Source organism: Zeugodacus cucurbitae, chromosome 6 (genome assembly GCF_028554725.1).
Source record: "Zeugodacus cucurbitae isolate PBARC_wt_2022May chromosome 6, idZeuCucr1.2, whole genome shotgun sequence".
Lineage (NCBI taxonomy): Eukaryota > Metazoa > Arthropoda > Insecta > Diptera > Tephritidae > Zeugodacus > Zeugodacus cucurbitae.
Window position 1 is genome coordinate 23,561,671 of NC_071671.1, and position 20,988 is coordinate 23,582,658.

Genomic DNA, 20,988 nt, shown 5'->3' on the forward strand with positions numbered 1-20,988 from the left:
TCTTTACCCACCCTGGCGTTAAAATCGCCAAGCACGATTTTGACATCGTGGCGGGGGCAGCGCTCATAGATGCGTTCTAGGCGCTCATAGAAAGCATCTTTGGTCGCATCGTCCTTCTCTTCCGTTGGGGCGTGGGCGCAAATCAGCGATATGTTAAAGAACCTCGCTTTGATGCGGATTGTGGCAAGACGTTCATCCACCGGGGTGAATGCCAGGACTCGGCGACGTAGTCTCTCTCCCACCACAAATCCAACACCGAATTTGCGCTCCTTTATATGGCCGCTGTAGTAGATGTCACAAGGACCCACCTTCTTCCGTCCTTGTCCCGTCCATCGCACTTCTTGGACGGCGGTGATGTCAGCCTTTAGTTGTATGAGGACATCAACCAGCTGGGCAGAGGCACCTTCCCAATTAAGAGTCCGGACATTCCAGGTGCATGCCCTCAAATCATAGTCCTTTATACGTTTGCCGTGGTCGTCATCAAAAGGGGGGTTTCTCATCCGAGGCCTGTGTTTCTTATTCACTGGTTATTCGTTTTTATGTGGTGGGTCCCAAGCCCTACGCACAACCGCACAAGCGGGCTTCGCCTTCTCACTTTAGCTCGCCTCCAAACGGATGTCTGTTAGCTACCCAGGGGATACTTGGTCTAAAACCGGAAGTCGTGAGCTGCTTGAGTCATATGCAAAAGAATCGTTCCTGGCCACTCCCAAGTGAATGGCAATCAGAAACTTTCCTCACTTGCGTGAACTTCTACATATGACCCCATCCCCCTAATACTTATACTTAAGTGTTTTTTAAACTTCTAAGACCACTATGCCTTAATAGTAACTATACATATATGTATGTACATCACATAGAATCTATGCAGTAATCACATACGGTTTTTAAAGCTTACATTGCAATAGTTTCATATAATTTGTTTATATAATTATAATATAGCAATTTATATAATTAAACAAATTTGATTAAATTTCTTCCATTCACTCTACTTAACCACCTAATTAATCACAAATGAGAGATTTTTTCATAAATAATGCCCGAGGAATTGTACGCTCCCTCGCGCTACATAATTATGGCAATTTCATTACAATCCATGGCACGCGTCCATAATTTTTGTAGTAATAATAGTCATAAGCCAACTTGCTTAAGATTAACACTATAAGAAAAGCGAGCACAGCATTCAACAAATCGAGCGGATATATCTTCGGTTCCTCCTCCGGCTTACAGACGTCCTCACGTGTAAGCGCAAGGACATTGGCACGACGCACCGGATCGCTGTTTTTATAGATGCAAGTGATGTTTGTGGCATCGCGTGTTATTTCATTATACTTCAGGAGAATCTCGCGGAAGCGCATCGTGAAGATGCAAGTGCATTGCCATGGATTGCCGCTGAGCAGCAGGAGATTCGCGTTGAGGTTGTCGTCCAACGCGTTATCGAGCGCGTAGACGGGTACCTGTGTGGAGGGGAGGGAAGTAAATCATTTTGAATTATTACATACTATTTTAATTTGTTTAAAATTATTATTAACCCTGGTTTACCTTCTGCAATCGATTGCCGCGCAAACTGAGCAAACGAAAGTGCTCAAACCAATAGCCACCTTCCAACACATCAATCGTCTCGATGCGATTATTGTCCAGATGTATGTCCACCACATGGCGATAGTGCGGATTGTTGCGCAAAGGCAGTATATCGGTGATCTATAAGCAGTTATTTATACATATATTAAAAACTTATTAAAGAGTAAAGCCATTATTTTGGTTTGTATTTTAAATATTTCTTATAAAAATAGTAAATTCCTATAATAATAACTTTATTTCCTATAGTTAAAATAAATTTCCTCCGCAATATGTTTGCCATAATAATAATAATAAATATAAAAAGTCTCCTATAATAATTCTTCTCTGTAATAATCATTTGAATATATGTATGTTCTTCGAACTAATTTCATAAATTTTTATTATTATTTAAATTCAATAATAATTGGTGTCCCATAAGTATAGTGTGTTCTTATGATAACAATAACATTTATTCTTCCTATAATAACAATATGTAAAATGCTATACTATAATACATAACAATGATTTGTATAAAAAACATGTTTGCTATAATACGTTTTTCGGATAATAATTATTTTCTTCCTATAATAATCTCATTTCAGTTTTCTTAATAATACACCATTTAAACATAATCAATTTGTTTTCTAAAATAATAATATATAATAGTATATGTATTTATATTATATAATCTAAGCAAAGATATGCTCCTATAATAATAAGTTTTCTATTATGATAAGAGAATTTCTATAATTAAAGTACATTTTTAAATAAAGTTGCTTGTTTGATGCTAATGACATTTATTTTGTTCTTCCTATAATAAAAACATATTTTATATAAATAATTTGATTCCTGATTGATGACGTTGAGCAACACCAAAAGCACCGTCATGATTGGGAAGGACCTCTCCGAGACGTTCGATACTAAACGAGGTTTCAGACAAGGTGACTCACTATCGTGCGACTTCTTTAACCTGATGCTGGAAAAAATTATAAGAGCTGCAGAGCTAATCCGAGAAGGTACAATCTTCTACAAGAGTGTACAGCTCCTGGCGTACGCCGATGATATTGATATCATCGGAAGCAACAAGCGCGCCGTTTGTTCTGCTTTTTCCCGCATGGATAAGGAGGCGAAGCGAATGGGTCTGGAGGTGAATGAGGACAAGACGAAATATCTCCTGTCATCAAACAAACAGTCGGCGCATTCGCGTCTTGGCTCCCACGTCACTGTTGACAGTCATAACTTCGAAGTCGTAGATAATTTCGTATACCTGGGAACCAGTATCAACAACACCAACAATGTCAGCCTCGAAATCCTTAGAACATTGTCAACGGCGAATACCGCAAATGGACGAAAACTCTCCAGCTCTGAAAGTGTGCGATGCAGTACCCGCCGGAGGAAGTCGAGGAAGAGGAAGGCCTCCACTCAGTTGGAGGGGCCAGGTGGAGAGCGACCTGGTTACACTTGGAATCTCCAACTGGCGCCGAACTGCGAAGGAAAGAGAGGAGTGGCGCGCTCTCATCGATTCGGCTATAACTGATTCATATAATTACATGACATTTTAATAATGAAATATAAATTTTTATGGTAACAAATCTCTATATATTCTATATTTATATTCTGATTTTCACGCTAGAATATATTTTATAAAAGTAACAACCCTACTTATTACAAAGTACATTAAGATAATATATTTTCCTGAAAAAATAATTTTTCACAATTATAATAAAATAAATCCTATAAACATAGTATCACTTCTGTAACAGAACTTTAATATTTATAATAATAATAGTTTCCTATAAATTAATTAATGTATTCCTATAAGCTTCGCATAATTATAGTAACATTTCTATAACGTACATTTTTAAAATATTAACAACTTGCGAAAAATTATTTTCTATAACAATTTTACTATATTATTTTTTCTATAAAAATATTTTTCCTATATTAATACCTCACATAAAATTAATTAAAAAATATTTAGTAAAATATTTCTTAGCTCACATCTAACTCCATATTTACCACCACCAACTCACCTCATTATCGTTGAGATAAACTGTTGTTGTATTTGCCGGTATATAACTGGGCATTGTTCGAAACTGCAAATTACTGCAGTTGATTGTGTAGAGTGGTATGTGTGTCTTCGGAATGATGTGATGCATTGTGCAGGTACAATTCTGTAAATCTTCGTGCGCTTGACATTCGTTGCGCAGCATCTGAAAAGTTGAGATAAATAATATTTATGAAAGATAATGAATGAAACTGTTTTACAATGCTTTATAAAGAATATAATGAGTATTTTTATTCTCAGAACCCTTTCTACGTAAAACTACACCATAATTGTTATCTCAAAATACCCCGACTTGTGTCAGTAGTAATGTTATAGCTTTAAGAAAAGTAATTTTTGAGGTTAGATTTCAATTCCATTTTCATCATAACATATTATATAACTATATGTCGCAAAGGCTTTGGTATCTTCGTAGAAGAAAAAGCTCAGTAGTTTGTATTCAGTTTGACCGGATAACTCAATTATAAACCCCTTTCTTAAGGTTGGTTTTAAACCGTTTCTCACTCACCACTTTAAAATTCATCACAGTCATCATCTGACGATCTCTATACTTCTTATCCATGCAAATGATCTCATCACGATCCACGACCATGGCGCCCTTCTCCGGTATCAGCAGCCATTTAAAATTGCGCGTACAATTCCATGGATTGCCTATGGAAGAACTAATGGATATTAAGATATGACAGAACATTTCGGTGAATGCACAAACCACTGGATACTTGCCAGCCAAATAGAGTTGCTCGAAGGAACGCGGCAGCAGTAGAGGACCATCCAATTGCACCAACTTGTTCCAACGCAAATCGACTACACGCAGTGTGTGCACACGCTTGAAGGTGCGCGCATTTATCTGCGATAGATTGGTCCATGATATATTGATGCTCTGTGGGACAAAGTGTAATTAGAAAATATTCAAAAATAATTTGTTTGGAATTTACCTGTAGATAGAACATTTCGGGAAAATCAAAGACGAACTCGCGCATCTCGCTATACTCAATGGTGAGCGAGCGTATTTTCGGAAATGCCTGCAGATCGGTTACGGGATTGAAGTGGTGCTCAGGCCAGCCGCAGAAAATTATTTCCTCTAGGCGATGCACCTTTTGTTCGCTGTGAGTTGACACGAAAAATAATGTTTTTAGACAAAAAAACTTCCAAATTAAAATTCCATATAAAAGCTTATCTAATTGGCGATTTCGAAATTAGACATTGATGAAATTCATTAAAAATTATTAATTCTTCAACTATAATATTTGCAGTTTGTCAAAACTTATCGACTAATAAATAAAATGCGCATTAATATTAACCTCTAAATGGTCCTAGAGGGTCTGCACCTACTTTATCAGAAACTTTCTTAAGTGAGAAATACACTCGAAGATTTGATATGGTGATTAAAGAGATATCTTGCTCAAGACGAATTAAATGGTAGTCAAGATATCAAGTCAACTAGTGATATATCCAGGAAACGGATCGTTTCAGCTGAGTTAATCCCGATTTAGTGTACTGTATTCGAAGAAAAAACGAATGGATAGTAAAACTACATATTATGTTTGTTGTAAGATTCTAAATAGTTGTAGTGAAAACTGCTGAGGTTGTAATCATTAGTGGGACATTAGATCCCACAAACATGAGATCAGATATGGTTAAGACTCCATACATATCATCTGTACAGAGGAAACTTTAGCGATAGATTTGACATTTTTGTAAATGAGAAAACACATTTGGTTTGACAACATACTTTGACAACTGTCAAATTACAACACTGTGATTTCAAAACCCCAGAAGTGAACTTACTGATAATACTCATTCCATATACAAAAACCAACTTACGGTATTGCCGGTAAATTATTTACGCCACCATAACAGCGCAGCGCACCATAGCGCCCATAACGCGTGCAATTACCGACTGCTGCCTCTGGTGCGCGCTTCCAGTCCACACAGGTGAAATTGTGCTGATGATAATGTGAGATATATTCCGCATTTGTAACGCTGTAAAGGTGAGAAGCAGAGATTTTGAAATGAATTAGACATTTATATCAACATTATGATTATATAACAGATTTATCAACACGGAAAATCATGTGGCTTTCATTAGTTAGCCGTTGGTGACAGCTTTGCTAGTTAATGCGAATACACAAAGATTCCAGCAGGTCAATATTTATCTGCGGCGTGTTTGTTAAATGTAATCTGTGGTGTTTGTACAACTAATAACTGGGCTAAATGAATGTCAACAGCGATAAATTGGTAGTTTATCTGTGTACATTCCGCATATGTGCATATTATATGTATATACATATGTATATATATATGTACATGAATATGATTATAGTCCCAAAAGAGACTAACCTTACTCGATAGAATTCAAAATTCCTTTGGCTCTAAATTGCATAACAAAGGTATTTTTGGTTTCAAAGACGTAGTGATCGAGAATGTAGGTCACTGAAAGCCGATCGATGATAGTGAAGATTCGACGAAGTATTAAATCTAAAATTTCTAGAGATGAGACCTCGTTTTAATTTCAGAACTTTCGAGACAATGGGAGTCATCCATATATTATTTCGTAAACTGTAACTTCAAATCAAAATGTAAACAAACCCAAGCTAAAGGTCACTGACCTCGGACAAGATTTAAATAAATTCATGTCAATGGCTATTGTCTTCGACCAAAATGTAAACAAATCCCAGGCAAAGGTCATTGACCCCTGACCAAAATGTAAACAAACCCGAGTCAAGGGTCATGGTCAAATGTAAGCAAAACAAGTAAGTCAAATGTAAGGCTAAGTTCGGTTGTGACTGAACATTTTATACCCTCGCAATTTATTTATTTAATATTATATAATACACAATTTGACCCACGTATTCGACATATATATGGTATAAAGTCCATTGAAAGTTTGAAACCCTAATATTAGATTGGAAGCACCGAGGTCCTCATGTACGATATATAGGGCCCTTGAAAACCTATGGTCAGATTTCGGCGATTTTTAGAAAGGGGCTGCCACACTATAAAAGCAGTATTTATGCAAAGTTCTGTTCCGATATGTTCACTATTGCTTACTTTATATATTGTAAAGAAAAAGATTCGGGTCGACTTCAAACTTCTGGTATATAGGAAGTAGGCGTTGTTGTGAATCGATTGGGCCTATTTTCACAACATATCATTGGGATGTAAGGAAAATATTACAAACCGAATTTCATTGATATTGGTCGAGTAGAAGATATGGATTTTGACCCATAAGTGGGCGGAGCCACACCCACTTAAAATTGTGTGTACCAATTTGGGTGGAGCCCTTCTGTACCTTCTTTATAATGAAATTTAAGGTTTCTGGTATTTTCCCTTACTGAATTAAAGCATTTTTGGTAGTTTTCAACATAACCTTTGTATGGGAGATGGGCGTGGTTATAATCCGATATCCTCCATTTTTGGACTGTATAAGGCAGTACCTAAAAGAAAGTTTGGTTGATATAGCTCAAGTAGTTTACGAGATATGTATAAAAAACTTAGTAAGGGGCGGGGCCACGCCCACTTCTCCAAAAAAATTACATCCAAATATGCCCCTTCATAGTGCCATCCTTTGTACCAAATTTCCATAACTTTATTTATGGCTTAGTTATGGCACTTTATGTGTTTTCGGTTTTCGCCATTTTGTGGGCGTGGCAGTGGTCTGATTTTGCCCATATTCGAAAGCAACTTTCCTATGGTGCCAAGAAACAAGTGTGCCAAGATTCATCAAGACGGACGGACCGACAGATAGACATCCGGATTTGAACTCCACTTTTCACACTGATCACTTTGGTATATATAACCCTATATCTAACTCTTTTAGTTTTGGGTGTTACAAACAACCGTTATGTGAACAAAACTATAATACTCTCTTAGCAACTTTGCTGCGAGAGTATAAAACCAAAAAAATGTATATATATCCAAGCCAAAGAATATTGACTCGTCCTCGACCAAAATATAAACAAACACCAGCCAAAGGTTATTGACCCGGCTAAGGTTTGTTTGAATGTTAAGAGGTCACGTTTGTCAGGTTTCTTTACATTTTGAGTGGTCGCAGAATAGCTAAGATTCGATCTTCAATTATTATTACCATTAAAGACAATAAACGTAATTCTTATAGTCAACTATCGAATAGTACATTTCTGGATCCCGTATTTTCGGAATTAGAAGTATAATACATTAATATTACATAATGTATATTATAATGTTCGGCTGACGAGGCGGAGATATCTTGTTGAAATTTTGGTATAGACGTTAATTTAAATATTTTACTGTTTTGATACTCGATTTTTTTTTTAAATCCTTTGGAAACATCATTTTGTTATATGGTGTGAAAATTATGGAAATCGGTTAATGACTACACTCAACTGCCGAACTTATCCCGTCTTTACTTGTTAGTTAAAAAAATCAAACAAAATTGTTTAAGTAATCAAACTTGCTTACGTATGCAGATACGAAAATATGCATATTTAAACATGTATACCTCGTAGATTCTCCAATATATTTATTGGTATAACAATATGAGCATATTCAAAATTAAATTCGTCAATTCGCTAATTTCATGCTAAATTTACAGCAAATATTTACAAAAAAATTTAGGCTAAGCGTGCAAAATATAAAGTGAGCACTATTTCCAACACACCGACTAAACTTTTAAAGGGTACCTGTATGGATATTAAAGGGTGATTTTTTAAGAGCTTGATAACTTTTTTTTTAAAAAAAAACGCATAAAATTTGCAAAATCTCATCGGTTCTTTATTTGAAACGTTAGATTGGTTCATGACATTTACTTTTTGAAGATAATTTCATTTAAATGTTGACCGCGGCTGCGTCTTAGGTGGTCCATTCGGAAAGTCCAATTTTGGGCAACTTTTTCGAGCATTTCGGCCGGAATAGCCCGAATTTCTTCGGAAATGTTGTCTTCCAAAGCTGGAATAGTTGCTGGCTTATTTCTGTAGACTTTAGACTTGACGTAGCCCCACAAAAATAGTCTAAAGGCGTTAAATCGCATGATCTTGGTGGCCAACTTACGGGTCCATTTCTTGAGATGAATTGTTCTCCGAAGTTTTCCCTCAAAATGGCCATAGAATCGCGAGCTGTGTGGCATGTAGCGCCATCTTGTTGAAACCACATGTCAACCAAGTTCAGTTCTTCCATTTTTGGCAACAAAAAGTTTGTTAGCATCGAACGATAGCGATCGCCATTCACCGTAACGTTGCGTCCAACAGCATCTTTGAAAAAATACGGTCCAATGATTCCACCAGCGTACAAACCACACCAAACAGTGCATTTTTCGGGATGCATGGGCAGTTCTTGAACGGCTTCTGGTTGCTCTTCACCCCAAATGCGGCAATTTTGCTTATTTACGTAGCCATTCAACCAGAAATGAGCCTCATCGCTGAACAAAATTTGTCGATAAAAACATTTCGAACCGAACACTGATTTTGGTAATAAAATTCAATGATTTGCAAGCGTTGCTCGTTAGTAAGTCTATTCATGATGAAATGTCAAAGCATACTGAGCATCTTTCTCTTTGACACCATGTCTGAAATCCCACGTGATCTGTCAAATACTAATGCATGAAAATCCTAACCTCAAAAAAATCACCCGTTATATTCCATGTGAGAAATCAATAGATTCGTTTTTAGAGATGTGCTATACGAGAAAATCGATAACATTTAGATTTTGTAATTCTGACTCGAGAGTACACCCATTAATAAAGTTCTGACGGTTTTGTCGACTTTCACTGGGTGATCGTTCTAGGTTACCGAGACCATTTAATAATTATAAAACGAGGAACTGGATACAATACAGTTCACGCTATCACATTCGATTATCCAACATTAAGAACAATTAAAAACTATTAATAATCTCTAGAAGAAGAGATACGCTTTCCATTTTTAGTGAATCCACAGCTGATTGTCAACTAAGATCACAGCTGTCATCATTAGATGTCAACTTATGCAACAAAATTTTCTTACAGGGCATATATTTAGACTTTTTTGAACAATCAGTCAGTCAGAACTAGTGTAAACAAATATTCGTGGCACCAAAGTTTGCATATTCATAAGTGTTAAACACGCGGACTGCTGCGTCAAGTGTTGGTAACAACCAATAGCTGACACTTCTTTTCGTAATGGCTGTGTTCAATTGTCAATAGCATGAAACTTGTGACAATTAAATTAACAATATAGTGCCAAAGGTACGAAAAAAATTAACAAAATAATAAAATTTGAAAAAAAAATATATTTTTATAAATTTTCACAGGTATAAAATTACTTTTACGTCAGCGACGCATGCGTGTTATGGATGTTCAATAACAAAGTTGTGAAGTGAAGTTGTAATGTTTACTTGTCTGAAGGTGGGGAATATACGCATTTTAACAAATTTGGTGTTAAAATATTCTAAAGCAAATCGGATATAAATACTCAGAACACTTTTATAGTGAAACTGGGATGGTGGCTTTTATAAAAACCCCTAACTTTCAATATGATAGAGAAGTGATCACGTCAACTTCTTAGAATAACTAAATAACTGTGAACGCTACAGAGAGTAGATAATGGAATTGTTTTAAGCTCAAAGGACTGTGCCTTTTGGATCTGTTCTCCAGAAAGAAGTTAGTAATTTCAAATAATGTCACATTTATCTAAATTTATAACGATGTCTATTCGAAGTACTTCTGAACTAAACTAAATTAGGTAACTGGTTAAAATTTTTCTAATAATACTACATACAATTTTTATCAGAACACTTTCTTCTATTTCTAAGCATTACTGCGTGTGACCCCTTTCATAATTGTTAATTGTATAAAATTTGCTCTAAATTTAAATTGAATATATTAATCGCTCAGATTTCAAGTGCTTCCTGCCAACTGATAACAAATGAAATTGAATTTTATTAATAAATTTGACGGTATCAAATTTCCATGGAGATATAAATAATTGCCAAGCATATCTTAGAATATTGAATGTGCTATTGGTAGAATACAATCAAAGACTATTCATTTTTTTCTAGTATGTATGTATGAATATAGTTGTTGAATATTAACTGCTTTGAGCATTGAATGATCGAATCGATTACCGAAAATGTGGTGAACTTCACAATAACATTGATTATAATTATTTTCGTTCAATTGTTGTCGAGTGTATACTTTTTATAACCAACAGTTATTAATAGAAAATTAAATAAAGAATATAATGGATGAATTAATAGTTAGAAAATTAACTAGAGAGCGGAAACCCAGTCAATCTACTGACAGGTTCAAGTTTAGACAACAACATCTATCACCAGACTATTATTCTAACATGAAAAAAAAATCTCCTAAACCATCTACAGTCGTCTTAAAATTCCCATGCTCCTAAATTGAATTGAATTTCAAGATCAGGACCGTCCAAATAACATAATACTCGTCAAATTCTTCTAATATCCAAACCGATCCAAAAAGAATACCGCTTTTAGCTTGACGCATTTTTTAGGTAGATCAAATAACTAGTTAATATAACTGCTTACAGTTCGATTACCGAGTTCAAATTTTCAGGTGAATTATGTATATATCACGTTGGATCTGAAGGAAAGTAGAGTAAATGGAAATTCTTAGTTTGAATTTAGAGAGAAGTGTTTAAAATGGACAGGAACGTAGATTGCTGCCAGAACAAGGAATTTCTATAATTTTCTCTCGATCACTTATACGAACTTTGACATACACGACTGTTTTTTGTGTTTTAGCTAAAAAGAGTATTTACTTCGAAAAACTGAACGTTCTTTGTCGAACTCGGTAACGTTTTCCGGTTAGAAGAGATGGAAATTGGAAAGGCGTGTAGGGTTTTTAGAGGTAAATCAATTATACAATAAGCCATAATGTCCTCAGATAGAAAGATAAGAACTGTGAACCTTCGAGAAAGACTTCAGTGGGAGACTAAAAGCAAACGTTAAGTTTAAAACCCACACATGTTTAAAATAAGGGTTCTCCTAAAACTCAGGTTTTATAAGGAAACAATCCTCAAGACCCTAAGCATAAATTTCCAAAATACAAGGCGTTAGTTGTCTTGAGGGTTAAATTGCACTCTCTATACTGCTTGAATATTTTCTTATGTTTTTCACAAGATGCTAAACAATGCACCATTCAAGCTTGAGTAAGAAATTTTAAATTTTTCATCGTCGCAAATCGTATAAAGCCTTGATATTCTCAGTTTTGAAGCAATTCCATGAAATTTGTATACATTTTCTCAGACGCTGAATATTCCAGATGAAACACAGATGCTTGAAAATACTTCTATATGGTTGAACATTATTGAATACTACAAAACTACCAAAATAGTGTCTACTATGCATGTGATCAGAGAATGTCAACCTAAGGGCAACTTTACGCCACCGCCACTATGATTTTTGGCAATATTTACGACACCTAATTTTCGTATGACGGTTTTATGATGTTTATTTTTGCTATCTCAATGCAAATTTGCATATCCACGATTATTAGTAAAACTGTACATATTTTCTAAAAATAAATTGCTTGAATTATTTATGCTGAGTGCGCAGTAAAATGAATTTACAACATATAATTTATATACACATATGAGCAATGTATTGTATATATAATTAATAATAATAGCTGCCGCATTAAATATATATTTACACAGCAAACATTTGCGATTTGTCGCAAACTTTACTGCAGAAAAAAAAACACCAGAAATAGAGAATCTATAACAGAATGCTTAGTGATAAAATTAGTTTGATAAATATTGAACCAAAATGTAGTTGAGTAATCAGGTGGTGAACAAACAGCCGTGTCGGGCATTTTTACGCACCAGACTTTAAGTCAACTTGCAACAATTGTTTTGATAAAATTTACTACGCTTTAAACTGTTATCTGAGCATACTAATTTATTTATAACGGAGATTTCTCACGAAATTGTATTTACCATAAGCTACTAACTGTAATGCTAGCAGATCACCGTGAGATACTCACAAAAAATAAATAAAAAACGGTCATAAAAAACGACCGCTATAACCTCAGGTGAGAGGCGAAATGGTATGAAAATACTAGGAAGTCTATGTTAAGCCAGAAGTGTTTGCTTTGTAAATATGTGAACGCTCAGACTCTTATGTACATAAAAACAAAAACAAAAAATGGAAAATGTCTGCATGCAAACAAGCGTGTACTTAAATAAACGACACAAAAAATAATAATTGACATAATAAAATAATAATCTAAAATTAAGAGGCGCAATCAATAATTTCCGAAAATCCACCATTTATGGATGTTTGGTTTTATTGGGATCATAAAAATATTAAAAATCGGGTACCAATTACAAAAATAATTATTTCTAGTTTTTAGAAATCCATTTAATTAGCAGATTTAGATTATTTGATTTCACACACGAGCATAATCGTCTAACGGTCCCAAAACACAGCTTTGAAGTATATGAGGGGTGTTCAAAAACTAACGAGAATTTTCAGTTGTCAATATTTTATTTTATTACTTGGCATTACTTACTTTGGCTGTAGCAACCGCTAGGGTTAGACTTGTTCTTGTGAGCCTTTGCTCGTTTGTTAAAAGCTCACTCTTCGTTGCTTGTTCGTAAATTCTTGGCCTAAAACATTACTGTAACGATGCCCAGCCTCCATATTCGCCAGATATGACTTCGTTTGACTTTTTCCTATCTCTGAAAGCAAAGACAACCTTTAAGGGCCGTCGTTTTACAAGCTGACGAGAACTCGCCGACAGAGCCAAAGGCTATCCCAAAAATCGAGTTTGATAAGTGTTTTAAAGACGTCAAGATTAATGTAGAAATATAAAAAAACACCGGTTACCGATATTTTTTTAACATAATTGTCGTAGAGACTACTAATATAAATATTTCCGAATTAGAAGCGCAAAATATCGCTAGTGGCTTCTGGTATGTCATGGCGGGCCATTTTACTGCAACCAAAGGTCATCTAAGTCGACTTTCTGAGATCGCCAACAATCACTTATTCAATTACAATCCTTTTCACCATCCGAAACACAAACAGCAAGCCATGGCAGAGACTCATAGAAATTAATGCTACGGAGACCATGGATTGGATTTCTTTTATTCATAATCTGACCAATAAGACCCGGGGATTGGAAAATAGTAGAATAACAGTAAACCCATTTAAACAAGCAAAAGGGCCCGTAGTGATTGTCCGTCGACTGATTGGAAACCTTTTAGAGCATTCCAACCACCATTACAATTTATACATATAATGCTCTATTTGTCGAATAAAATCAGAACTCACAAATGTAAAATGTGAAATTCGTATCTTATTTCCTTTATTTTGGACTGTGTACAATAACTGATATACATAAATAGTGAGTGATTACGATTATCCTGTAACTTTTTTGGACTGCATGTGAGAGAAAAATACTTTGGTTGTGACAGCAAGAAAGGCCTACAATTATTATAGAAGTTTGATATTTTGTTTCTTTATGACGTTTCACTCTTCAGGTTCTTCAGTTATTTTTATCATTTGTGACGAGAGAGGAAAAAGTGTGTATTTTTTAACCCTAATGAATCACGGAACGGTCAAGCAAACATTACAGTAATGCATATTTTGACTTGATTGTTGAATGCCGACAGTATCTCAATGAATGCTACGTCTGAGTCAACAATGGCGGAAAGGTGAAAAAAAATTACCTTAAATTTATTTAATTTTTGCAAGATAGAAGACATTCCAGAAAGCTTTCAGAAATTGGCAAATTGCCACTCAGCTCAGATGGTCAACAGAAATTCGAAAAAAATGGAATAAAAAAGTATTGTTTACAGTTATGTATGAATGGTTGTATATATAAATTGAAATATGTACCGTTCAATGCAACCTGTGAGAATTTATTTTCTCAACAATAAAAAAGAAAGGAAATATTTAAAAAAATCAAATACAAACATTTGGAAATGTAAACTCAGACACATTTTTTACATGCTTTTTACTTAAGCGTTGTTTATTTATCTCTGCGTAGATCAATTTATCTTCGCGATCAGCGGGAATTGCCTAATAAAAGCCAATAAAACTGTTTTCCACATCAAATACTAAATGCATACATTTCAATCAGGCATTTGACAATGAAAACAAATTGGAAATTTAACTAAATGATCGAATATATATGTATGTACAATACAAAAACAATAATTAAGTGTGTTTTTTATTTTATTGCTTTTTTTATTATTGTTGTTTTGTTTGCTTAGGAAACCAAATTAAATGCCAATTAAGAACATATATTACTTAAAAAAGGGGTGTGTTTGGCGAAGCGTACAAATTTACATTGGAATTATTTAAATTAGTTTTGTTAATGAATGTAAATTTTCAAATAGGTAAACTTGTTTTCTTTTCGGAAGCCTGTTTGGTATATCAATATAGAGTTATAAAATTATGTAGATTCAGCATTTTAAATTATTCATTTATGAAGACTGTGTGAATTTCTCACACAGCGCTTAACAGTTTTATTCACTTAACTGTTGTTACGCAATGAATATATTGATATTTTTCTGTCCGTCTGTCCGTACAATGTTTAAATGTATTATAAATTAAAGCCTATATCTGAAGCTTCGCATATGAGGTCTTAGGCCCTTGGGGTGTATCTATTATTATGTTATATATATTTATGTATTATAATAACAATAGAAAAAAAACCTTCGTTCATTAACTAGATAATGTTATTCCAAAGATGTGTGCAAAATTTGAACAAATCGATTTATAACTTTTCGAGAAATCGTGTCCACCTTGAGACTTGAAAAATTGAATTTTGAGATAAATGCGTTTAAAGTTTTAAATTCATATTGACATGGCCTGATGAGCGGAACTTCCAAAGGCTCTATTTCTTATAACTCTAATTTGAAATTTGTAGAGAATATTTTACACATTTTTTTTTTTTAATTGAAACCCACCCTTAAGGTAAACAATCACTTGATCGATCAACATATATGTATATACATATATATTGCTCTTCTATCCTCATATAAAGACTTTGATCACTTAAACAGATTTTAAAACCCCTTAGCAAAATGAATTCCTCAGTTTCTTTTTGGTTAGTTATATTTAACTTTTTTGGCTTTGTTTCTTATTTTCGTCGAGAATTATTTCATTATACTATATATATTTACAGTAACTGGAATCTACATTTGATTCTTCTTAGGACGTTGCTCTCGAACTTGACGAGTCTTCTTTCAAATTCATTGTTTTAGCCGTTTAATGACTAAGCTATTTCAAAACTATAATTTCAACTTTATTAGGTTCCGACTTTTCATCGCAGATGCCATTTTAGTGATGTTACGGTTACGCTTCGTTTGATCATAATTAGCAAAAAACGCGCAAAAACTACTTTTTATAACTGCTATGAGCTAATTAAAAATAAAGTCCAAAAGCAGTGAACTAGTTTCAAATTTTCAAATCATTTCACAAGCAAAAAAATTATTAAAGACTCATGCAAAGGTTAGGTTCTCACGAAAATTAACTTCATAACTTTAGAATGTAATCGAGGGAAAAAAGGTAATCTGGGTAATTTTGTGGTAAATTTTACAGAACTTTGTAGCTTTGTCAAAAGTCTAGCTTATCTTCATTTAAGCTATTTGACTAGCGTTTAAAGATCGAATTGTGCCATGGCAGCACTCGGAATAGGTTCAGAGGAACAGAGGAACAAAAGAAAGATGATTTCTTTCGAAGTTATGCTACAGATTGTAAAGCGGTAACCTTTAACAATAAAAGTTGGGATCTGTAATTTGTTCTCTTTTAAAAAAATTCTGGTAGTAATAGGGCTCATTGAACTCAGAACTCTGCAGAGTACTTCAGTCTTTGTAGAAGGGCTTTAAAACATATTCGAATGACTAACCGATTTTAAGCGAAGCTTATTCCTATCTAAAATATATATGTTAGCTTACCGACCTTGGGATGTCTTAACGTCCTTGTTTTCTCATGTCTGGAATATATACAATTATAAACATTATATAACCCTCATATCACTTTTTTTCTCGCAGTTAGTATCCAAAGTAACTTATTCAACACTTTTGCCAACCTATTAAAGTGTCTATTTCTGTCATTTTACCATCAAAACTGATCCTGGGTCATTAAATATAGTTCAAACAAACAGTTCTAAATGTTTATACATAAGTACATTCTCATAATTATGTATAGGAGCACGTGCCATTTATTTCTTCATGACAGGCACTCATCTCAAAAATACTGCTCATTCATCGTAAAAGCCCATGTTGTGTTTTATATTACTGAGCGCATATTTTCTTTGAGATTAGCAGAAGATCTTCTTGACTGATAATTACTGATGATATCGACATTAACAAGCGCTTCTTCTGACGTATGCATCTAAATCTGATAAACACTATAACGGCTGTGTCCTCACGTCGTTTTATTACCGAGCGCGTACTTCATATTTTTGACATTTATCGGTAGTTCCGTTGGGGTAGAGAATTGTATTTGTACTGATACAGATAACGGTATACAAAAATATATACATTACTATGTAGATATATAAAGAGTGAAGTTCTCGAGTAAACAAGACAACAAAGACCAGTTTAGATTCTTCTACATTTTTGTGAATTTCAAGATCTCGAGACCGAATGTTGCTTTATAGACTAGAATTAAGAGTACAGATTCCCTTTTGTTTCAAAGATTTATAATGAAGTCGAATATTATAGGAAATAATTATTCCCGACGGAGTTTAGATTTTCGCAAGCCAATATCCTAATTAATTTGAAAAGGATTGGTCTTTGACCCAAGATTTCCTATTAGTGAAAGGGCGATATCTTCCGGTAAATAATTGCCAACCAAAGAGTCAGCAGCTCATCTGAGGTGTTAATTCGGTAGGTTGTGGTGGTAGCAGCTGAGAGGGGAACGCTAGAACTGTTTTGATCACTTTCTTGAGTATCTCACGAGGTCTATGATACTACAGGTCAATGATGGCGGTTTAGTGAAAGCCAAGAACTCGGCCGAATGTAATGAATGATCCGATGGCATTATACAACTTCTGCGAAGGGAGTAAAAGGCCTTTAAATTTCAATTCTGAATGATATTTTCCATTAACAGAGAGACAATTTTTTGTCTTTGTTCGACCGTTAGAAAATCGGATTTAAGTATGAGAAGTCTTTATATAGAAAGGACTTATGTGTAGGATTTATGATCTTGACAATACAATATATCATAGACGATAGAAACTCAAAGCTCAGGAAACCCTAGATAATACCATAATAATAAATAATTATTCTTCATTTGATTCTTGGATTTTATATAAATACAAACAAACATATACATATGTATGTATTTATTTCTTTGTGTTTGCTTGTCTTGAATTATAAGAGCTTAGTAAATCATTAACTGGATCAAAGGTGAAGTCATTTCGCGAAATTTCATTCTCGCAGCTTAAATTTGAAACGAAATTATCACTTGCATTAGAAAATGAAAGTAAATAACAAAGTATGAAAACAAGAACCAAATACTTAATTGAAGACATAATGACGTATACATCATGCAAAAACTCATTAATACCCGGCGTGTATAATAAATTGAAGCTTTTCGCAACTGATTGCGAAAATGATAAAAAAAATAGTGATTAGTTGTCTAGTAAGTTGATGGGTGTGTTTTTGATAGAATACCGCAATTATTTGAACTTTTTGAAATAGTTACCAAAGCTTGGAGAATCCGACTAAAACCAAAACTGTGCTCACTAGGAATTGTTATGGAATTAGGGAATATAGACAAACTGTTTTATCTCTTCCGGAAGATTACTGTTGTTGTTGTTGGGACAGAGAAGAACACCGACAAATTTTGAGAAATGTAGATGAGTTAAAAGCACAGTAGTTTTCCGAAATAACGAACACATTAATTGTCAGGCCTGTTCGCTATATCGAATTTTTCGTTAATTCGAGTACTCACTTAGAGGTATTTTTATCAATAAAAATGAGTTAAATATCCGTAAATTGCAGTTTAATAAATTGTTTTATTAATTATTTGCTAAAAAATGAAAAACCATAACAAAACAATTCAAATCCAATAAATTCTTCCAAAATGGACCAATTCTGACACTCATACTTCTATTTGGTGCTGATAAATAATTTTAAACTTTTTTATAAAATTCAACATTTTTTCAATTTGCACATTTCTTTGGTATTTTGTCCAGTTTATGTTTAATTCTGGTTCGATGTTATTTGATTTTTTCCTCTTTCTTCATATGTGTTTTTCATGTTGTTCGTTAAACTGAGTACTTACAAATTCTCGATGTTCGTTATTTACGGTACTCAATGTAACAAATTTGCTTGTTCGTTATAAGCGGTTTTCGTTAAAACGAATATTTGTTATTTCGGAAAACTACTGTACTTGACCTTTCGTCTGGACTGTGAACTCGGCAGCAATTCTCGCAATATTTCGAAACATTTCAGTTTTATCGTGGTAACACAACTTTCTAACCTATAGAAATAAAGATCCTATTTTAATATCGTGTTGGAGTAAAACTCTTAAAACTAAAAACTCTTCTCCGGTTACGGAAGTCTATTTATAGTAATTAAATTTTTCCAGTATTTCGAAATAGAACCAGTATACAAGTTCAACAGTCGCAATAGGATACTATTTTTTGCTCGAAATTATTCTAATTCTTCGATAGAAACGTTTCAGTGACTATCGTCTTGAAACACCAGCTAAAGTCTTCAACAATGTTTACTTGAGAAGGACGGAACGGTAGGGCTCATTTTACCGGCGGCGAATAATACCGCTGAGGTTCTGGTCGCTGTCTCAATGATATCGTTGAAGAGTACGAAAACACTTTAGCATTAGAAACTTTTTTAAAATAAAATTAAAGCTGTTTATTGAAGATTTTTCATCGATCAGAATTGCTGATGAATAGTTATACTACGGAATAAACGGAGTAAATAAGATACATAAGTGTTTTATCAACAGTTTATCAAATTTGAGTGTACTTAATCCCACAATTTTAGAAATATCGCACTAAATTCGGTTTATACATAATTAGGTTTTTAAAATATGTAATTAGATTTTGCCGAATAATTTGTTTAATATCAATTTTAGGAACACAAAAAATATCAATATTCTATGATTTTTAAAAACTATAAAAATGTGTCGTAGATTAATTTGAAATATTAACGCTTCAGATTCGCGTTTATTTTGACTTTTGCGGCAATTAAAATGCCAATGATTAAAAAGGCATGATTTTCAGCACACTCATAAGTGTGACAAAAACAAAGCAGAGAGCAACGTCACTAACATTTGGTGTGACAACAGAGAAGAGATCATCGTCACTAATATCTGGATTACCCGCACTACTGTCGCAAGTGAAACAGAGCACAATATTTTACACACATTTTTTTGGCGCTGACACATATTAAATTTGCAGTTTGGCATAAACACATTAAAAAACAAATAGTCAAATTTTAAAAATAAAAACAAAACAAATTTGACACACACACACCGTAAAGAAGTAGCGCAGAGCGTCAAGAAGATGAATGGCAGCAGCACCGAGCGGCTTTTAAAGGAAATCACAAGCGTTGACGAGCACCATGACACGGCGGCTGAGTGCGCCTTGGGAGGCATTTCTTTCACTAAAACACTTGAGCGCTTACACTGATCGCCAGGCGCGTTGCGCGTCTACTTTAGCAGCTGATTTATTTGTAACGGTTAACAACGAATTTTTGGATCTGGCGAGTGTTAAACGATTTTATGTGCGATATTCAAATTCTCAGGAGGCGGAAATTGATATAAACGGTAATAAATTGAACACGAATTATGTACAAGAAATCAAGAAATACGCACGACGCGGCGGGCGACGTTGAAGAATTAAACATAAATTTTGTTCTTTCTCCAATGAGTATTGCCTTTTCGAAAACGACGCGCGCTTATTGAACGCTAAAATATGAATGCGAATTATAGACAAAAGCGTGCCAAAACATAGTGGCTAACGCAGACCGGCAGCTGGCAAGCGAGCTACCGCGGGCGCGCGCTACCAACGCGCCGTCAAAAATTTACTGAAGCGGCAAACAAGCAAGCAAGCGCCACGGCGTTAGTGCCGAATACTTCACCGCGGCGTAGTGCGCTGATTGCGGCGCTGTGCGCGTCGACGTAATGATAATAACATTGTCGCTTGCGCGCCGTCTGATTTTTGTGACTATCAGTTAGATATTAGCGCGGCGCAGCATACTGTTTTGCGCTATCGCCGCTTCGGTAGCTAGCAGCGCGTTTAGCGGCGGCACGCGCTGATGACAGTGTTGCTGGATGTGTGTATCATTGAAGTTGTTGCGCGAGCTTTTATTTACTACGCGCATCAAATGCGCCATGATCGAAAGTGCCGTTTGAAACATAAGGAATTTTATGACTTTTCTACATTTAAATAATATAAT

At 34.5% G+C, this 20,988-nt stretch overlaps 1 protein-coding gene and 1 long non-coding RNA gene across 2 annotated transcripts; one reads left to right on the top strand and one right to left on the bottom strand.

Annotated features, from left to right (window-relative positions):
* Positions 1 to 771: 771 nt before the first annotated feature.
* LOC105210734 (protein singed wings 2) lies at positions 772 to 20,613 on the bottom strand. Its single transcript, XM_011181870.3, has 8 exons — positions 20,064 to 20,613; positions 5,447 to 5,605; positions 4,558 to 4,726; positions 4,346 to 4,502; positions 4,131 to 4,273; positions 3,591 to 3,770; positions 1,540 to 1,698; positions 772 to 1,454 (listed from the first exon to the last, which is right to left on the bottom strand). Exons 1-8 carry the CDS (start codon positions 20,183 to 20,185, stop codon positions 1,071 to 1,073), a joined length of 1,473 nt encoding a protein of 490 aa, XP_011180172.1. The 5' UTR covers positions 20,186 to 20,613; the 3' UTR covers positions 772 to 1,070.
* On the top strand, positions 5,600 to 10,896 carry LOC128922471 (uncharacterized). The gene is made up of 2 exons (XR_008471673.1): positions 5,600 to 9,821; positions 9,887 to 10,896. It is a non-coding gene; the product is annotated as an uncharacterized LOC128922471 (long non-coding RNA).
* Positions 20,614 to 20,988: the final 375 nt, after the last annotated feature.